The following is a 16442-nucleotide window of genomic DNA, read 5'->3' as shown; positions in this document are numbered from 1 at the left end:
TTAGTGTGTGTGTGTGTATATATATGTGTGTGTATGTATATTTATTTGTGTGTATACTGTATCTTATTTATACACCTGTTTTACTACCTGACATACTATATAAATTGCGTATCATCATTTTAATAAAAGAAAATACAGAAGAACGAAAAAAAATGTGCCCAAAACCTATTTATCATTTCCTCACCTTGTATTGAAAAACAGCATACTGTCATTTTTGTATTATATCTTAGGTCAGAAAATGTATACATGGTTTTGTGAAAATGTGTGGAAATGCCAATTTTTGTGGCCTGCCTACGAGCCGTATCACTAGTTTATAAGACCTAAATATTAATGCTAGAATCCAGATAAGAAATGGGCAGCCTTTTCTCCAGTCTTTTAGAGCTTTGTATCTTTTTAAGTGGTCATGATGTTCTTTTGACACTTAGGTCTCATGAGCTACGCTCTAAGGTGGTCTCGCTCCAGTTGCTGCTGTCGGTGCTTCAAGGGGCCGGCCCTGTGTTTCGCACGCACGAGATGTTTGTGAACGCGATCAAGCAATACTTGTGTGTGGCACTGTCAAAGAATGGCGTTTCCTCAGTGCCTGAAGTATTTGAACTCTCTCTAGCCATCTTCCTTACCCTGCTCTCCCACTTTAAAGTGCACCTGAAGATGCAGATTGAGGTAAGAAAAGAATAAAGGTACACACAGTTAATTGATTGTACCTGCGAAATCTATACAATTAAATCAAATTTTATCGATTCTTCTTGGCTCTGTCAGGTGTTTTTCAGAGAGATTTTCCTGACTATTCTGGAAACATCTACCAGCTCTTTCGAGCACAAATGGATGGTCATCCAAACACTGACTCGCATTTGTGCAGGTACACTTGTTGTTTGACTCTGACCTGTTTCCAATATTTATGAAAAGATACATATTACAAAGGCCTAATTGTGAAAGAGTTCATAAGAGCCATTCCACTTCTCTCTCAGATGCTCAGTGTGTGGTGGATATCTACGTGAACTATGACTGTGACCTAAATGCAGCAAATATCTTTGAGCGGCTGGTAAATGATCTGTCAAAAATTGCTCAGGGTAGAAGTGGACAGGAGCTGGGAATGACTCCCCTGCAGGTACTTCCTCTATCAGAGACCCACAATTTTTATTTAAGATTTTATGATTTAGAACCAGCATGCACCATAGCGAATGATGGAAATATGCGACTCTGGTGAAGCTGTCTAATTGAGTGTGAAGCAGTATGATGAAAGCCTATTTAAAGCCACTGTGGCTAAAATCTGGAATACATCTATGAGAAAGAATTGTTAAAAAGAAAAAAAAGGTGGTGTCCGGCATAATACTCTGCATTATCTACTTCAGAATAGGTTTTCAAAGCATCATTGTAGTGTTTTTTATTTTATTTAAACCTTGACTTATATGAGATCATGTTTGGGTAAGGAGCCATTTAACTAAAACTTCTTTTGACTTCTCCCATTAGGGGTCGCCACAGCGAATCATCCGTATTCATGATCCGCATGTTCGATTTGGCACGTTTTAGGCTGAATGCCCTTCCTAACGCAACCCTCCCTATTTATCCGGGCTTGGGACCGGCACTGGCTTTTGCAACCCTATTGGCTGGGTTAAGGAGCCATTTAACTAATATACTATAAAAAACAGATGTCAGAAGCTAATTTGCAACTGCAAGTTCTCAAATTACATTCCGCTCCTGATTTAAAAGAGCTAGGGCAGCTATTGATGATCTGATAAAGATCACTGCACTGCAATCATCTAAGGAAACTATGTAAAGCTATGAAAGTATGTGATTGATGTGGTTATAGTTGGAACGCAATCTTTAAATACATGTAATTATACACATTTCTCCATTTCATTCTCTATGTTCATTCTGATAGAGATTCTTTTATTTTTAAATTATATAGAGCAGACTATTTTTACATTTTTCAATGTGTATGGCTTCCCTCAAGGCAACCACATACTATGTAAATACAATAGAGATGTGTTAGTTAGGGATTGTCTGAACAAGTGTTTGAGCATTGTATAATGCTTGACTGTCAAGTTTTTAATTTGTTTTTTATGCAGGAACTGAGTTTACGTAAGAAAGGATTAGAGTGCCTCGTGTCTATTCTGAAATGTATGGTGGAGTGGAGCAAAGACCTGTATGTCAATCCCAACCTGCAGTCTAATCTAGGTGAGAAATTGTTCTTTGTAGGATATTTAAGGATTTGCCATATTGGTTACATTGTTATAAAATTGGATCACCTTTAGTACCGTGTCTCATTGTTTTAAGGGTTTTGATGGACTGCTATATTCTCATGTATGTATAGGTCAGGAACATCAGGCTGAAGGAGAAGGAGCAGAAGTTAAACTCCCTGAACACTTGTCCTCTCGTAGAGACAGTGTCAGCTCTCAGGACTCTGCTGTGTCCTCCAATGTTCAGGCTTCCCATCCTGAACAGTATGAGGTTATAAAACAGCAGAAAGAGATTATTGAGCATGGCATTGAGCTGTACGTCTGTGTTTGTTTTTTTTGCAAATTTTAGTTTTTATAGTCTATTGATCCTTGTTCCAACTCTAAAGGATTTATTTCCACCATATGTTCTGTCTAGATTTAATAAAAAACCCAAAAGGGGTGTGCAATACCTGCAAGAGCAAGGCATGTTGGGACCCTCTGCTGAGGACATCGCTCAGTTCCTGCACCAGGAAGAGAGACTCGATACAGTAGGTGTATTCATGTAGCATTTTTCTGCCTTTGTTTTGCTTGTATAACATTTTTAACTTGTCTTTTGCCTTTGTCATTAAGACTCAGGTTGGGGAGTTCCTCGGTGAAAATGCTAAGTTCAATAAGGAAGTAATGTACCGCTACGTGGACCAGCTGGACTTCTGTGGCAAGGATTTTGTGTCGGCTTTGCGCACATTTCTTGAAGGCTTCAGGTTGCCTGGGGAAGCGCAGAAAATCGATCGGCTCATGGAGAAATTTGCAGCACGCTATCTGGAGTGCAATCAGGGGTGAGGGTCTAACATAGTCATCATGAATACAGCAAGTCAATTTATAGAGCATGTTATAATATTAAATCTGGCCTATCGATTAACTGTTTAAGAAAGCTAAAGTGCAGACTTGTATTGGCAGGTAGACACAAAAGAAACAAGATTGCAGTTTCATTTATATAACGAGTCTATTGTATTTTTTTTTTATGTAATAACATGGTATTATTGATTGTTTTATGGATTTTCATTGATTCCTTCACTGAATTTTAGAAGTTAGTCCACTTGTTAGTGAAGGTTGTTCTCTTTGCACTGACCTTTAGCTGTTTTGTTTCCAGGCAGACTCTGTTTGCTAGTGCTGACACAGCCTATGTGTTGGCATACTCAATCATCATGTTAACCACCGATCTGCACAGCCCACAGGTGAGTCTAAAGCCCTGGTAAAGATGCCAGACAACTGTACCTTTTTATATATATATTTTTTTAATTAAATGTCATTGAAATAATGTGCACAATTTAATCATTTGTTGAACGAGGGTTTTTGTTTTGTATCAGGTAAAGAGCAAAATGACAAAAGAACAGTACATTAAGATGAACCGTGGCATTAATGACAGTAAGGATCTGCCTGAGGAGTACCTCTCTTCAATTTATGATGAAATAGCAGGAAAGAAGATCGCCATGAAGGAGAGTAAAGAGTACTCCATTACCCCAAAGTCTAACAAGCAGAGTAAGTGCTTTTTCTATGTGAGGTAATTACATTTTCTTTCACCTAGAGAACTTATTGAATTCTTTTATATAGACTTATTAAGCATAAATTACTGAAGATATTACTAGAATTAATTGAATTTTATAAAAACCTTATGTAAAGTGCTTTTTCTGAGCTGGACACTAACTGAATAAGCTTCTGCTTTGCTGGAAGATGTAGCTAGTGAGAAACAGAGACGGCTGCTGTATAATTTGGAAATGGAGCAGATGGCTAAGACAGCTAAAGCCCTGATGGAAGCTGTGAGCCATGCTCAGGCTCCTTTCTTCAGTGCCACCCACCTAGAACATGTCCGCCCAATGTTTAAGGTACAAGACCTTTCCCTCTTCCCTTCTTTATTGATTTAATTTAGTAAGAACAGAGACAACCAAAATAGCTTCACAGTCTGTTATAACCAAGTGAATTGGGCAGATACTCCTAGATATGATTATTACTTGAGCTGGATGATTATACATATTGACACTCATTTATTTAATGCTTTTTATTTTGTCTTTGCTTGGAAAATTTCTTTAAGGTTAAAATTACTTTGAAATAAGTCGTTTATTTTAGTGCGGCTTTGTTAAAATGATATTGAGGTTAAAAATTAAAATCCGAAAAGGCAATACAGTGTTTGTATGTTATAGTTAGCGTGGACGCCACTGTTAGCAGCATTCAGCGTAGGCCTGCAGGACTGTGATGACCAGGAGGTGGCATCTCTGTGTCTGGAGGGAATTCGCTGTGCGATCAGGATTGCTTGCATTTTTAGCATGCAGGTGAGTTCACCATATTCATCAGCGCCACCTGTACCCATAATTTTGTCTAGATTTTTTACGTGTGTGTGTGTGTGTGTGTGTGTGTGTGTGTGTGTGTGTGTGTGTGTGTGTGTGTGTGTGTGTGTGTGTGTGTGTGTGTGTGTGTGTGTGTGTGTGTGTGTGTGTGTGTGTGTGTAGCTGGAGCGCGATGCATATATTCAGGCCTTGGCCAGGTTTACACTGCTCACAGCTAGCTCCAGCATTACGGAAATGAAGCAGAAGAACATTGATACCATTAAGACCCTCATCACTGTGGCACATACTGATGGGAACTACCTGGGCAATTCCTGGCATGAGGTGTCTATGGCACTACATCTTTGCAGCTAATTTTGGTCTTGTTAGCAGATTATCCATTAAGTAAAGCCCTCATTTTACACCTGATCTAATATCTTCTGCTCACTTATGTAGATTCTGCGTTGTATCAGTCAGTTGGAATTAGCTCAGCTGATTGGCACTGGAGTAAAGACGCGCTATATCTCTGGTGTAGTCCGTGACCAGGGAGGTGGCATCAAAGGCTTTCCTACTGGAGGAGAGGAGTTCATGCCTCTTGGCTTAGGTAAGCTAGTGTTATGCTTCAAGATGAACAGAAAATCGATACTGTTGGTTTGTTTTATTTAAATTTTTTAACTTAATATAATTAAACAACCCAATAAACTAAAATATTCGGCTGAGGGGCATTATGTACTCATCAAGCTCTTTTATTTGTCAGAAATTTGGTGTTTGGAAACAAATCAAGTGTACATAGGAATTTAAAAAATCTCCTGAGCATGGAGAGCATATAGTCAGGCCTTTAAATAAATGGCTATATACAGTAGATAACTATATTTATATAGGCAACTAGTTTAAAGAATCTTTTAAATGCATCCATCCATCATTTATTTATTTATTTATTTATTCATTCATTCGGGTTTTGTTTGTTCATCTGAATCTTCAAAATCAGATTTAGAGTTTAATGACTTATTCACTGCAATCACACTGGAACAAAACCGATCTGTGAAATGATCTTAGGTTTTGTCTGCACTCGAGTACTGCTATTTTCTGAATAAATAAAAGCATGGGGAAAAAAATAAACATGATCAATATAAACACATTTAGTGCTGCATATGTGAAAACACCATTAGAGGCCAGAAAAGCTTCTTAACTGCACTCTATTGTGAACAACGTGTTTCCATAGAAAGACATGAAAGAATGTGTTGTAATCGTTGTACTTTATGTACCAATCCTTGTACTTTACATGTTGTGAGTGAATTTTCAAATGATCACAGGTACACTAGTTGGGGGTCCAGACAGACGTCAAATGGCTCACATTCAGGAGTCCGTGGGGGAAACCAGCTCTCAGAGTGTAGTGGTAGCTGTAGACAGGTGAGAGAACGTTGACTGCTAAAAAAAAAGCTGTATATTTAGTATCACTTTTAATGTTCTACTTTTTCCATTTTGTTCCCCAGAATTTTCACTGGATCCACCAGGCTTGATGGAAATGCAATTGGTATGGATTACATTTGTTTAAACTGTCACCATTTCAGACATAAAGAGCTAAAACTCTTAACATGGTATATTTGGTTATGCCCTTGCTTCCTTTAATGGATTTAACTAAAAAAAAAGAAAACAAAACAAGAAACGTCTATTCGTGTCCTTGCTAAAATTACAGTTGACTTCAACAGTAAACTTTTCTCTCTCAGTGGATTTCGTGCGATGGCTATGCGCAGTGTCCATGGATGAACTGGCCTCTGCTCACCAGCCACGCATGTTCAGCCTACAGAAGATTGTGGAGATCTCCTACTACAACATGAACCGCATCCGGCTGCAGTGGTCACGCATTTGGCAGGTCATAGGAGACCACTTCAACAAGGTCAGCTATGTTTTTCTGTTTCAAATAGATCTATTTTTCTACTTTTTGATTTCGTTTGTGCAGAATCAATAATCGCTCATTTCTGGTGTGCCTATCTTGCTTATGTTTTTATTATAGGTGGGCTGCAACCCTAACGAGGATGTGGCCATCTTTGCTGTCGATTCATTGAGACAGCTTTCAATGAAGTTTTTGGAGAAAGGAGAGTTGGCCAATTTTCGCTTCCAGAAGGACTTTCTTAGGCCATTTGAGCACATTATGAAGAAGAACAGGTTAGAGAAACAACATGACCTGTAATCAGTAATAATTTGGCTAGCATTGGTTTTTTACTTAGATTTTCCCGCTTTTCTCAATATAGGTCTCCAACAATTCGGGATATGGTGATCCGTTGTGTGGCTCAAATGGTGAACTCTCAGGCAGCTAACATCCGCTCAGGCTGGAAAAACATCTTCTCTGTCTTCCACCAGGCGGCATCAGACCATGATGAAACAATAGTGGAGCTTGCCTTCCAAACCACAGGACATATTGTCAGTGAGTGTCAGAAACTGCCCATCTGAGAGAGCAGCAACACCAACTAGTCTTTAGTAAAAGTGGATGCAGTGTTCTTCTAATCTTTCCATTCCTTTTCTTTACCCTCCACCTTTCGTCTTAGTGAAAACCTTTCAGCAGCACTTTGCAGCAGCCATTGACTCGTTTCAGGATGCGGTGAAATGTCTATCTGAATTTGTGTGTAATGCTGCATTCCCTGACACCAGCATGGAAGCCATCCGGCTCATTCGACACTGTGCTAAATATGTATCTGACAGACCACAGGTGAGCACTTGTGCTTTCCTGTAGATCGCAGGTGATCTTTTAAAGATAAGATCGTTTACTAATGATCTTTCACATCGTTATCCTACATAGGCACTAAGAGAGTACACTAGCGATGACATGAACGTTGCTTCTGGTGATCGGGTGTGGGTGCGAGGCTGGTTCCCTATTCTATTTGAGCTTTCCTGTATCATCAACCGCTGCAAGCTGGACATCAGAACCAGGTGGGCTGAACTCCTCTCCTTACACTCTTTCTAATATTTGAGACATTTTCAGATATTTCTGTATTTTACATTGTTTGTGAGTCTTTAGAGGGCTGACCGTGATGTTTGAGATTATGAAGAGTTATGGACACACGTTCGAGAAGCACTGGTGGCATGACCTCTTTCGCATCGTCTTCCGCATCTTTGACAACATGAAACTTCCAGAGCAACAGACTGAGGTGACCTATTTGCACATATTTGTCATTGGTAATAAATGGTAAAAGTGCATGAAAAGAAATACTGTAGTGGTTGTAGAACCAAAGGTCTCACTGTTGCATCTGTGCATGTTTGATTAACAAAGCACTCACTTATTGTGTGTGTAATGGTAAATCCTGGGACCTCAATAAATGTTGATGGTGAAAATAATTGTAAAAAATTTACATTGTATGTATAATTAATATACTATAATAATGAACTAAATAACTAAATAATAATGCCTTAATTGTGGTTATACATTAAGTATAATTTTACTGAAGATCCGTGTATTACAGATCCAATGTTAAATTCTGGATGCGTCTTTTTGACCAAAAGTAACCAAAAAAAGTTTGTTTGGAATTGGTTAAGTACAATTATAAAGTGAAGTCATATATTTTATTTAACTGCAGGAATGTTGCAATAAAGAATTTGAGTGCAAATAAACAGCCTTTAGTGTGAGAGCTTCTCTGCTGTGCTTTTGTCTCTAACAGAAAACTGAATGGATGACCACTACGTGCAACCACGCGCTCTACGCTATTTGTGACGTTTTCACGCAGTTCTACGAGCCCCTAAGCGAGGTGCTGCTGGCCGATGTTTTTGCTCAGCTGCAGTGGTGCGTCAGACAAGGTACAGCTTTCACTTACTTAAAAAAGCCCACTCATTGCGCCACAAACACATGTATCACATGGTATTGGACCTACAGTGCATTGCTCATTATTCATGATTATTGCACCTTAGTAGTTGGATTCTTACTGATTGTATGGGGTGGACAAGTGTCTTTATGCAGCTAACGACCTCAAACAGGTGCATCTAATTTAGGATAATAAATGTAGTGGAGGTGGACATTTTAAAGGCAGACTAACAGGTCTTTGAGGGTCAGAATTCTAGCTGATAGACAGGTGTTCAAATACTTATTTGCAGCTGTATCATACAAATAAATAGTAAAAAAAAAATCATACATTGTGATTTCTGGATTTTATTTTATTTTTTTTAGATTATGTCTCTCACAGTGGACATGCACCTACGATGACAATTTTAGACCCCTCCATGATTTCTAAGTGGGAGAACTTGCAAAATAGCAGGGTGTTCAAATACTTATTTTCCTCACTATATATATATAAAAAATTTCTTTTATGAATAATCACAAAAACTAGCATCATTACTTAATGTGAAATAACCGTGAACCAATTACAGTATGTCACACAGTCAATTAAAATAAAAATTTAAGTATGATTGCACTATTTAAGAAACATTTATTAAAACAATTTAGAAAATTGGCATTTTATAGCATTTATTTTTATAGTCACGTCAAGTTTATTTCTATGGCGCTTTTCACAACAGACATTGTCTCAAAGCAGCTTTACAGACCTTGAGAGGAAACAGAAAAAAGGGGAACCCATCCTCATTTGGGTTACATTAAGAGTGTGAACATAAATCTTTAAACAATACAGAACACTGGAGAATGAGAACTAACATGAGCACTGGAATGTAAGATTATGAGTAATGATCTTTCTGCAGTCTTTCAAAGTAATTTATGGTTCTAAAACTAGGAGCTACTGAGCAACTCATAAAATAGCTCAACAGTTGTGATCATCACAGATCCAACACCAGCTTCTCCATGCCAGAGCCTTTAAACACTCAAGGAGGTTCAATGTTAAAACTCAAATTGGCACTGGTACGTCTCTAGATGGTTCGGGATGTTTGCGGGGTTGGCATCTACTTTTTTTAAAGGCCCACAATCTTTATAAGGTGGGACGTGACTGGGGCTGGAGCAACCTCAGGATGCCTCGGCATGGGTAGAGAAAGTGCTCTACCACCTTTAGTGGACTTTGCTATTCTAGGAACTACTAGAACAGTTTTGAGATCTCAGGGAATGTGACGAATTGTAGCGTGTTAGAAGACTGGATAGATAATTGGAAGCTAAGCACACAGCTTTGCCTTTGATTTCAGCAAATAAATATTTAGAAGTCCATGCCCTGTTGAAATCTCTACATTCTGCATTAATCTTTTTTTTTTTTTTTTTATGTTAACATATTTGAAGGCTAAGAGCTAATTTCTTGTAATCTGTCCAACACATCCGCTGACGTGCATAAGCACACTGATGACGTTAATAAAAAAAATAAAAAAATAAAAAAATAGTGGCTTTCAAAATAAAAGCCATGTTATTGCATTTTGTGCACCTATCAAATGAATAGGTGTTGCAGTTACACATTTACTACGAACTCACGTGGGCTGGTCAAAGGATGTGGCAAAAAAAGTTCAACGCCCAGGTACTTTAGTGTTTTTCTCCACTATTTAAAAAGATTCCAGCATTGTGTTAGACAGTTTAAAATTTCACAGCGATGTCACAAAGCTACTACACCAGCAGTCCAAAATGTTATCCTAAACAGGCTGAATTCAAATTACTGGTAAAGGGACCCTTGGGAATAAAGTATTACTAATAATGGAACTATAAAACTGCATGTGACTCAGTAAAACTAATAAATGGGAAATGTATTTGTTTATTGCTCTCAATGCATCTACAACTGGAACCACTGCTACTTATATTGTAGACAGTGAAATACATAAAGCTCAAGTTGTCTTATGAAAAAAAATTTCTGTAACCCGACTTACATAGACTGTAATCTGTGTTCTTAGATAACGAACAGCTAGCAAGGTCAGGCACCAACTGTTTGGAAAACCTGGTGATCCAGAATGGAGAGAAGTTCAGTGGAGAGGTTTGGGATATCACCTGCAACTGCATGCTGGAGATCTTCAAGTCTACAAGCCCTCATGTGTATGATACTTGCACACACTGTAGTCTGCTTTCAGCTTAATCATGAGCACAGTAACTTTACTAGTAAACAAATCGAAAACCCCAGTGCCTAGGACAAAGAGATTTTGTGATGGTGCAATTTTATTATTGCAGAAATTACCTAGTGGACATGATCTCTACTTCTTATTCGTTTTTAAGGGGTAGAAATTTTTTATATGTACAGTTGAAACCAGATACAGTGGTACCCCGCTTATCGACTGGCTCGGACATCGACCTTTTCACTTAGTTTTTCGACCAAAATTCTCCTATATAAACTCCTCATTCAGCCACACTCCTTGTCGGTTATTGTTGGTATGTGAAGGTGTTTGGTGCATGTTTGTCTGTGTTTTCCCTGTCACACGTATTCCTATGCGTTTCTTTCTTTCCGGACTCCACGCGTTCTCCACGGCTGCGCTTTCTTTCCATAGCGCACCCCTGATTACCGTTTCCTACCGTGCGTTTGCCTGTGGACCTCGCCCCTCCAGGGCGTACCACAGATATCTCTCTCTCGTTTGTCTGGATTCTATGGACTGCGTGTGTGTGTGTGTGTGTGTGTTAAACTCTTCGTGTTTTTGTTAAACCAAAGCGAACTGTGCTCCAGCTTTGCCTCCGCTCATTACGCTGCATAACAATTATATACAGTATTACTTATGTACCTGTATTAATACTGCTCAAAACAGGGTAAAAATTGTTAATAAATAAGTCTTGGTGGAGGTCGGTAACTGTTTTTCCATTATTTCTTATGGATAATTACATTCGCTCTTCGACCTTTTCGCATTTCGACCGGTTTTAAGGTACAGATTAAGGCAGATAAGCGGGGTACCACTGTATTTACATACACTTCAGAAAAAAACACAAAAACTTATTTCTTCACTGTCATACATTAAATCAGAGTAAACTTTAAGTGTTTTAAATCAATAAATATTTACATATTTTTTGCATTTTTTAAATGTCAGAATTTTTATGTATTTATCACTTTCATCAGTCAGAAGTATACATACACTATTTTTATCGCGCCTTTAAATAATAAAAAACTTCAGATGATTCCATTCTGAGTTTAAGAAGCCTCTGATAGGTTAATTGATTCCATTTGAGTTAATTAGTGGCACACCTGTGGATGCATATAAAGGCACTAGTCAAACACAGAGCCTCTTTCTTTGACATCATGGGAAAATCAAGAGAAATCCACCAAGACATCAGAAAAAGAATTGTTGACCTCCACAAGTATGGCTCATCCTTAGGTGCAATTTCCAGATGCCTGAAGGTCCCACGGTTATCCGTTCAGACAATAATACAAGTATAAAAAACATGGGAATGTACAACCATCATACCGCTCAGGAAGGAGACAGATTCTGAGTCCCAGAGAGGAACGTTTTTTGTTGTGAAATGTGTAAATCAACCCCAGGACAACAGCAAAAGCTCTTGTGAAGATGCTGGCTGAAACTGGTAAGACACTGTCATTATCCACAGTAAAAACAAATACTGTACCGCCATGAGCTGAAAGGTTACTCTGGGAGGAGAAAGCCATTACTTCAAAACCGCTATAAAAAAGCCAGACTACAGTTTGCAACTGCACATAAGGGAAAAAAATCTTAATTTCTGGAGACATGTCCTGTGGTCTGACGAAACAAAAATTTAACTGTTCGGCCATAATGATAAACGGTATATATTTGGAGGAAAAAGGGTGAAACTTTGAAGCTTCAGAACACCATTCCAACTGTCAAGTATGGGGGTGGTTGTATAATGTTGTGGGGCTGCTTTGCTGCAGAAGGGACTGGTGCACTTTACAAAATAGATGGCATCATGAGAAAAGAAAATTATTTGGATATATTAAAGCAACATCTGAAGACATCAGCCAGGAAGTTAAAGCTTGGGTGCAAATGGGTCTTCCAAATGGACAATGACCCCAAGCATACCTCCAAATTAGTTACAAAGTGGCTTAAGCACAACAAAGTCAAGGTATTGAAGTGGTAATCACAAAGCCCTGATCTCAATCCCAGAGAAAATTTGTGGGCGGCACTGAAAAGGCGAGTGCGAGCAAGAAGGCCTAAAACCTGACCCAGTTATACCAGTTCTGTCAAGAGGAGTGGGCCAAAATTCCAGCAAACTATTGTAGAAAGCTTGTGGAAGGATACCCAAAATGTTTGGCCCAAGTGAAACAGTTTCGGGGCAATTCCACCAAATACTAAGGAAGTGTATGTATACTTCTGACTTTGATGAAAGTGATAATAAAAATACATAAAAAATCTCCCTCACTCAATTCTGACATTTAACAAATGCAAAAAATATGTTTCTCTTTTTGATTTAAAACAGAAAACGCTGATTTAATGTATGACATTAAAGAAATAAAAGTTTGTGTTTTTTTTCTGAAGTGTATGTAAATATCTGGTTTCAACTGTACATGCCTTAACGAGAACAGATGTTTCCAAAGCAGGAATATACAGTGTGTAGTAAAACTGAAGAAATTATGTTTAGAATAAAGTTAAGCACTGTTTGCAATTTGCAGTCACCTTTTACATATCATCAACTTTCAGTTACTCCTGTTAGGGTTTGCCACAGCAGATCACTCTGTTCTCTACATCTGCCACAAATTGGATGTCTTCCCTCACCACATCCATAAACCCCCTCCTGCCTGGTGGCTCCATCTTTAACCTACCGATGTCCCTTTTCTGCACATGACAAAGCCATCTCAATCTAGCCTCTCTCACCTTTTCACCAAAATTTCCTACCTGTGTGTTCCCACTAATATCCTCACTCCCAATAGAAATCGTAGCATCTTCAACTCTGCCACGTCCAGCTCCGCCTCCTGCCTTTTTGTCAATGCCATTGTCTCTAAACCATACAACATCGCAGGTCTCACTACAGTCTTATAAATTTTCACTTGTGCAGATACCCTTCCATCACAAATCACTCCTGCCACTGTTCTCCACCCACTCCACCCTGCCTGCACTCTTTTCTTCACTTCTCTAAGACAGTCTAAAATACTTTGCACAGAGGACCCCCAATATGTTAACTCAGTCGCCTTTAAAATTATTGGAAGATAAATAAAAATGCTAATTATGGTCAAACAATATATTTTAATTATGTGAGGACAGTAAACTAAATGTAATAAGCTGAAATATGGTATAAATACAGTTTGTTGACTTTTGTCTATGATATAAACTAGCAGCAAGATCATACTTTGATGCTGTGTGTTGTATAATCATATATACCGTATTTTTCGGACTATAAGCCGCTACTTTTTCCTACGTTTTGAACCCCGTGGCTTAAACAACGACGTGGCTTATTTATGAATTTTTCCTGGGTTTTTCCCGGTTTCACACAGACATCTTCAAGCCAAAAAACTGAACCCCATAACATTAGACCAATTAAATTTTCCGAACGGAACCCAAAAAAAAGCACCTCACCTGTGGTCTGAGCTGCACGGCATCAAGAGAAAAAAAGTTTTTTTTAAATGCACGATGATGCCAAAAGAGAAACTCTCGAGAGAAATAGTTGTGAAAGGAAGAAGGAAGACAGTAAACAATGACCTTTTTTGGTCGGCTACTGTTTAGATACAAGCCGTTGTAACGCGTTGGGTCTGGGTGAAGGGAGAGCTCGCTAACTCCAGTTGCAACAGAAATCATATAAGCACAGACAGGTTTCCAAAACTCGTGCTTTTTTTATTATTCTTGGCAACAGCGTTACGGGTTAGTCAAAGAAACTTAGAAATGAGCATCAGAAAATAATAAGGACATAATCCTCGTCTTGCACACATGCAGTAATAGCGGAAAAATGCAGTGCCAGGCTATTCTCAAAATACCGCTATGCTCCTAAAGGAAGCGCAACATATTTCACCCGTTACACCGTGTGTAACGTGTCTTTCGTTAAAGCCTGTGTGAATTAAATTAGTGTAGGCTTATAGACAGGTGTGGATTATTTATGTTCAAAATAAAAATATTTGTGAAATTCAGTGGGTGCGGCTTATATATGGGTGCTCTTTATAGTCCGGAAATTATGGTATATATGGATTTTTATTTTTATATATATATATATATATATATATATATATATATATATATATATAGAGAGAGAGAGAGAGAGAGAGAGAGAGAGAGAGAGAGAGAGAGAGAGAGAGAGAGAGATGCTGTCTCATGCGAACAACAGGATTGAGGCACCTCTCATTGACTATGAAATGCTCCTAATTAAATACACCTGACCTGATGTGATTGTTGTCCTCTTAATAGCTTGTTGACATGGAGACCAGCTGGACAGGAAGAGGAGGTGGGAGATGGGAAACACATGGTGAGATAACTAACATAAGCAAATATTACACACCACAATCAAGATACACAGAGACAATCGCCAACCGAATGGCACGCCGATGTTTGTATGCCAGTAAAACATTTTTCCTAACATGATACACCCTGGCTAGAGATAATGTTGAACAAACAATATTTCTGATGTGGAACCCAATGCAAACAGTTCTGGGTTTTTTTTTTCTCCTCAGGATGTGGAAATGGACTCTCAGTCTCAAAGCAGTTTTGAGAGGACGTTGTCTGAAAGAGGACAGAGTCAGATGTCTACTGCCAGTGATGAGGCTTGGAGGGGAAAGCCCCATGCACGTAAGCAGCCTGTTCGTCATCTCTCACCTACACCATTTAGAGTGAATTTCCTGTTCTTTCTGATCTCATGGAATCGTCTGCTTTTATGTTCCCCCACTTTGCATAAAACACACATTAGCTATGAGAAATTTGTCCACCTCATTCTGTTATCTTATGTTATCTTGATGTCCTGTTTGGTCCTTCCCTACACATTACTTATACTCTGGAAAAATTTACTTTATTTACCCATAAATATTATCAGGGCATCTCATTTTTATATATATATAATATATAAACATGTTTTTTGCTCAGAAGAGATTAGTCTTTGATGTGATCACACAATAAACTATACAAATAAAAGCAGGAAAGACGTCTAGAGAAAGTGTAGAAAATTATTCAGGACCAGTGTAATAACAGTGTGACGGAATAGTGGAGTTAATATAAGGCCTTTATGACCACAGAGCAATTTCTAAATATTGTGTTGAGAGTCATGCAGGTGGAAGGTTATCTGAGTAAATACTTTCTCTCTTTGACTCTTGAACCAGTTAGATCTTTATGTAAATTCTGTTTAAAATTAACCCAATAGTACACTTTGAGCTTCTGGTTGATTCACTAGTGAATGGTGAAAGCAACCATGATTTGTCCACTTTATATCATAAGCTGCTTTTGTGCAAAACATTTAGATGTTTTATCAGTTAGCAAATTAATGTCTAGAATTGGCTTCTGATACAATTGAATCTAGTTTCATCACTTTGTGTCTCCAGCGAAAGTCTAAAGATTAACAAAACCGCCAACTATCACCAGTGCTTTATTTCAACAAAATGATAAAAGTGCCCAAGTACGTTGCGCTCATTGAAGTGGGATTACACATCTGAATACATACTCTGGTTGTAAGGTTTTTATTAGCCACCTGGGTTGAAGTAGAAAAGTATGTCTGCTTAAAGTATAAAAATAATGGTTGACAAAAGAAAAAAGTTGGCAAACCACTGACATTGGTTTGACTTCTTTCCCTTTAGTTAAATCTAACTAATAATAGTTTTGTTTTTCCTAAATGTTAGCTTAATGGTAAAAGCTGTTTATCACAAACCCAATAAATAGTTTATTCATCAACAGATATATTGCAGATATATGTTAAAGTTAAAATGTGTTAGGAGTTCATATTTGACTTCTTAAAGATGTACAATGTCAAAAAGTCACTTAATGACATTTTGACCCTTTCACAGAAGTTAAGAGGTTTGTTGGCACGACTGCATCAGTCATGACTTTTCTCAAGGAAATCATGAAAATTATTCAACGTACACAGTAGCTGCTCATGATAAAACAGAAATATTAGTATCTATCCAATAATCAGTCAAATATGATAACGCTTTAGTTTATGTTGCTGTGTATTACAGGAGTGTCAGACCAGAAGCTGTTTGCAGGGCTCCTT

At 38.2% G+C, this 16442-nt stretch overlaps 1 protein-coding gene and 1 long non-coding RNA gene across 3 annotated transcripts in view; both read left to right on the top strand.

Annotated features, from left to right (window-relative positions):
• The window catches only part of arfgef2 (ADP-ribosylation factor guanine nucleotide-exchange factor 2 (brefeldin A-inhibited)), a 36086-nt gene that overhangs the window by 14534 nt on the left and 5110 nt on the right, over positions 1 to 16442 (top strand). For both annotated transcript variants that reach the window (XM_083570372.1, XM_083570373.1), the window contains exons 10-35: positions 426 to 660; positions 757 to 856; positions 966 to 1105; positions 2067 to 2175; positions 2312 to 2492; positions 2593 to 2704; positions 2787 to 2992; positions 3307 to 3391; positions 3524 to 3695; positions 3888 to 4039; positions 4355 to 4483; positions 4661 to 4819; positions 4931 to 5078; positions 5788 to 5884; positions 5968 to 6008; positions 6202 to 6371; positions 6489 to 6640; positions 6727 to 6899; positions 7021 to 7181; positions 7272 to 7402; positions 7491 to 7620; positions 8128 to 8263; positions 10274 to 10412; positions 14657 to 14714; positions 14920 to 15034; positions 16408 to 16442. The exon at positions 16408 to 16442 is cut by the window's right edge and continues 105 nt beyond it. In XM_083570372.1, the coding sequence (XP_083426498.1) occupies positions 426 to 660; positions 757 to 856; positions 966 to 1105; positions 2067 to 2175; positions 2312 to 2492; positions 2593 to 2704; positions 2787 to 2992; positions 3307 to 3391; positions 3524 to 3695; positions 3888 to 4039; positions 4355 to 4483; positions 4661 to 4819; positions 4931 to 5078; positions 5788 to 5884; positions 5968 to 6008; positions 6202 to 6371; positions 6489 to 6640; positions 6727 to 6899; positions 7021 to 7181; positions 7272 to 7402; positions 7491 to 7620; positions 8128 to 8263; positions 10274 to 10412; positions 14657 to 14714; positions 14920 to 15034; positions 16408 to 16442 (3466 nt within the window). The remainder of the gene's footprint in view (positions 1 to 425; positions 661 to 756; positions 857 to 965; positions 1106 to 2066; positions 2176 to 2311; positions 2493 to 2592; positions 2705 to 2786; positions 2993 to 3306; positions 3392 to 3523; positions 3696 to 3887; positions 4040 to 4354; positions 4484 to 4660; positions 4820 to 4930; positions 5079 to 5787; positions 5885 to 5967; positions 6009 to 6201; positions 6372 to 6488; positions 6641 to 6726; positions 6900 to 7020; positions 7182 to 7271; positions 7403 to 7490; positions 7621 to 8127; positions 8264 to 10273; positions 10413 to 14656; positions 14715 to 14919; positions 15035 to 16407) is intronic.
• On the top strand, positions 11427 to 14650 carry LOC310715091. The gene is made up of 3 exons (XR_014530226.1): positions 11427 to 11811; positions 12012 to 13524; positions 14500 to 14650. It is a non-coding gene; the product is annotated as an uncharacterized lncRNA (long non-coding RNA).

This window comes from Silurus aristotelis (assembly GCF_946808225.1).
Source record: "Silurus aristotelis genome assembly, chromosome: 19".
Classification (NCBI taxonomy): domain Eukaryota; kingdom Metazoa; phylum Chordata; class Actinopteri; order Siluriformes; family Siluridae; genus Silurus; species Silurus aristotelis.
The sequence above is the reverse complement of the archived record's forward strand: the minus strand, read 5'-3'. Positions and strand labels throughout refer to the sequence as shown.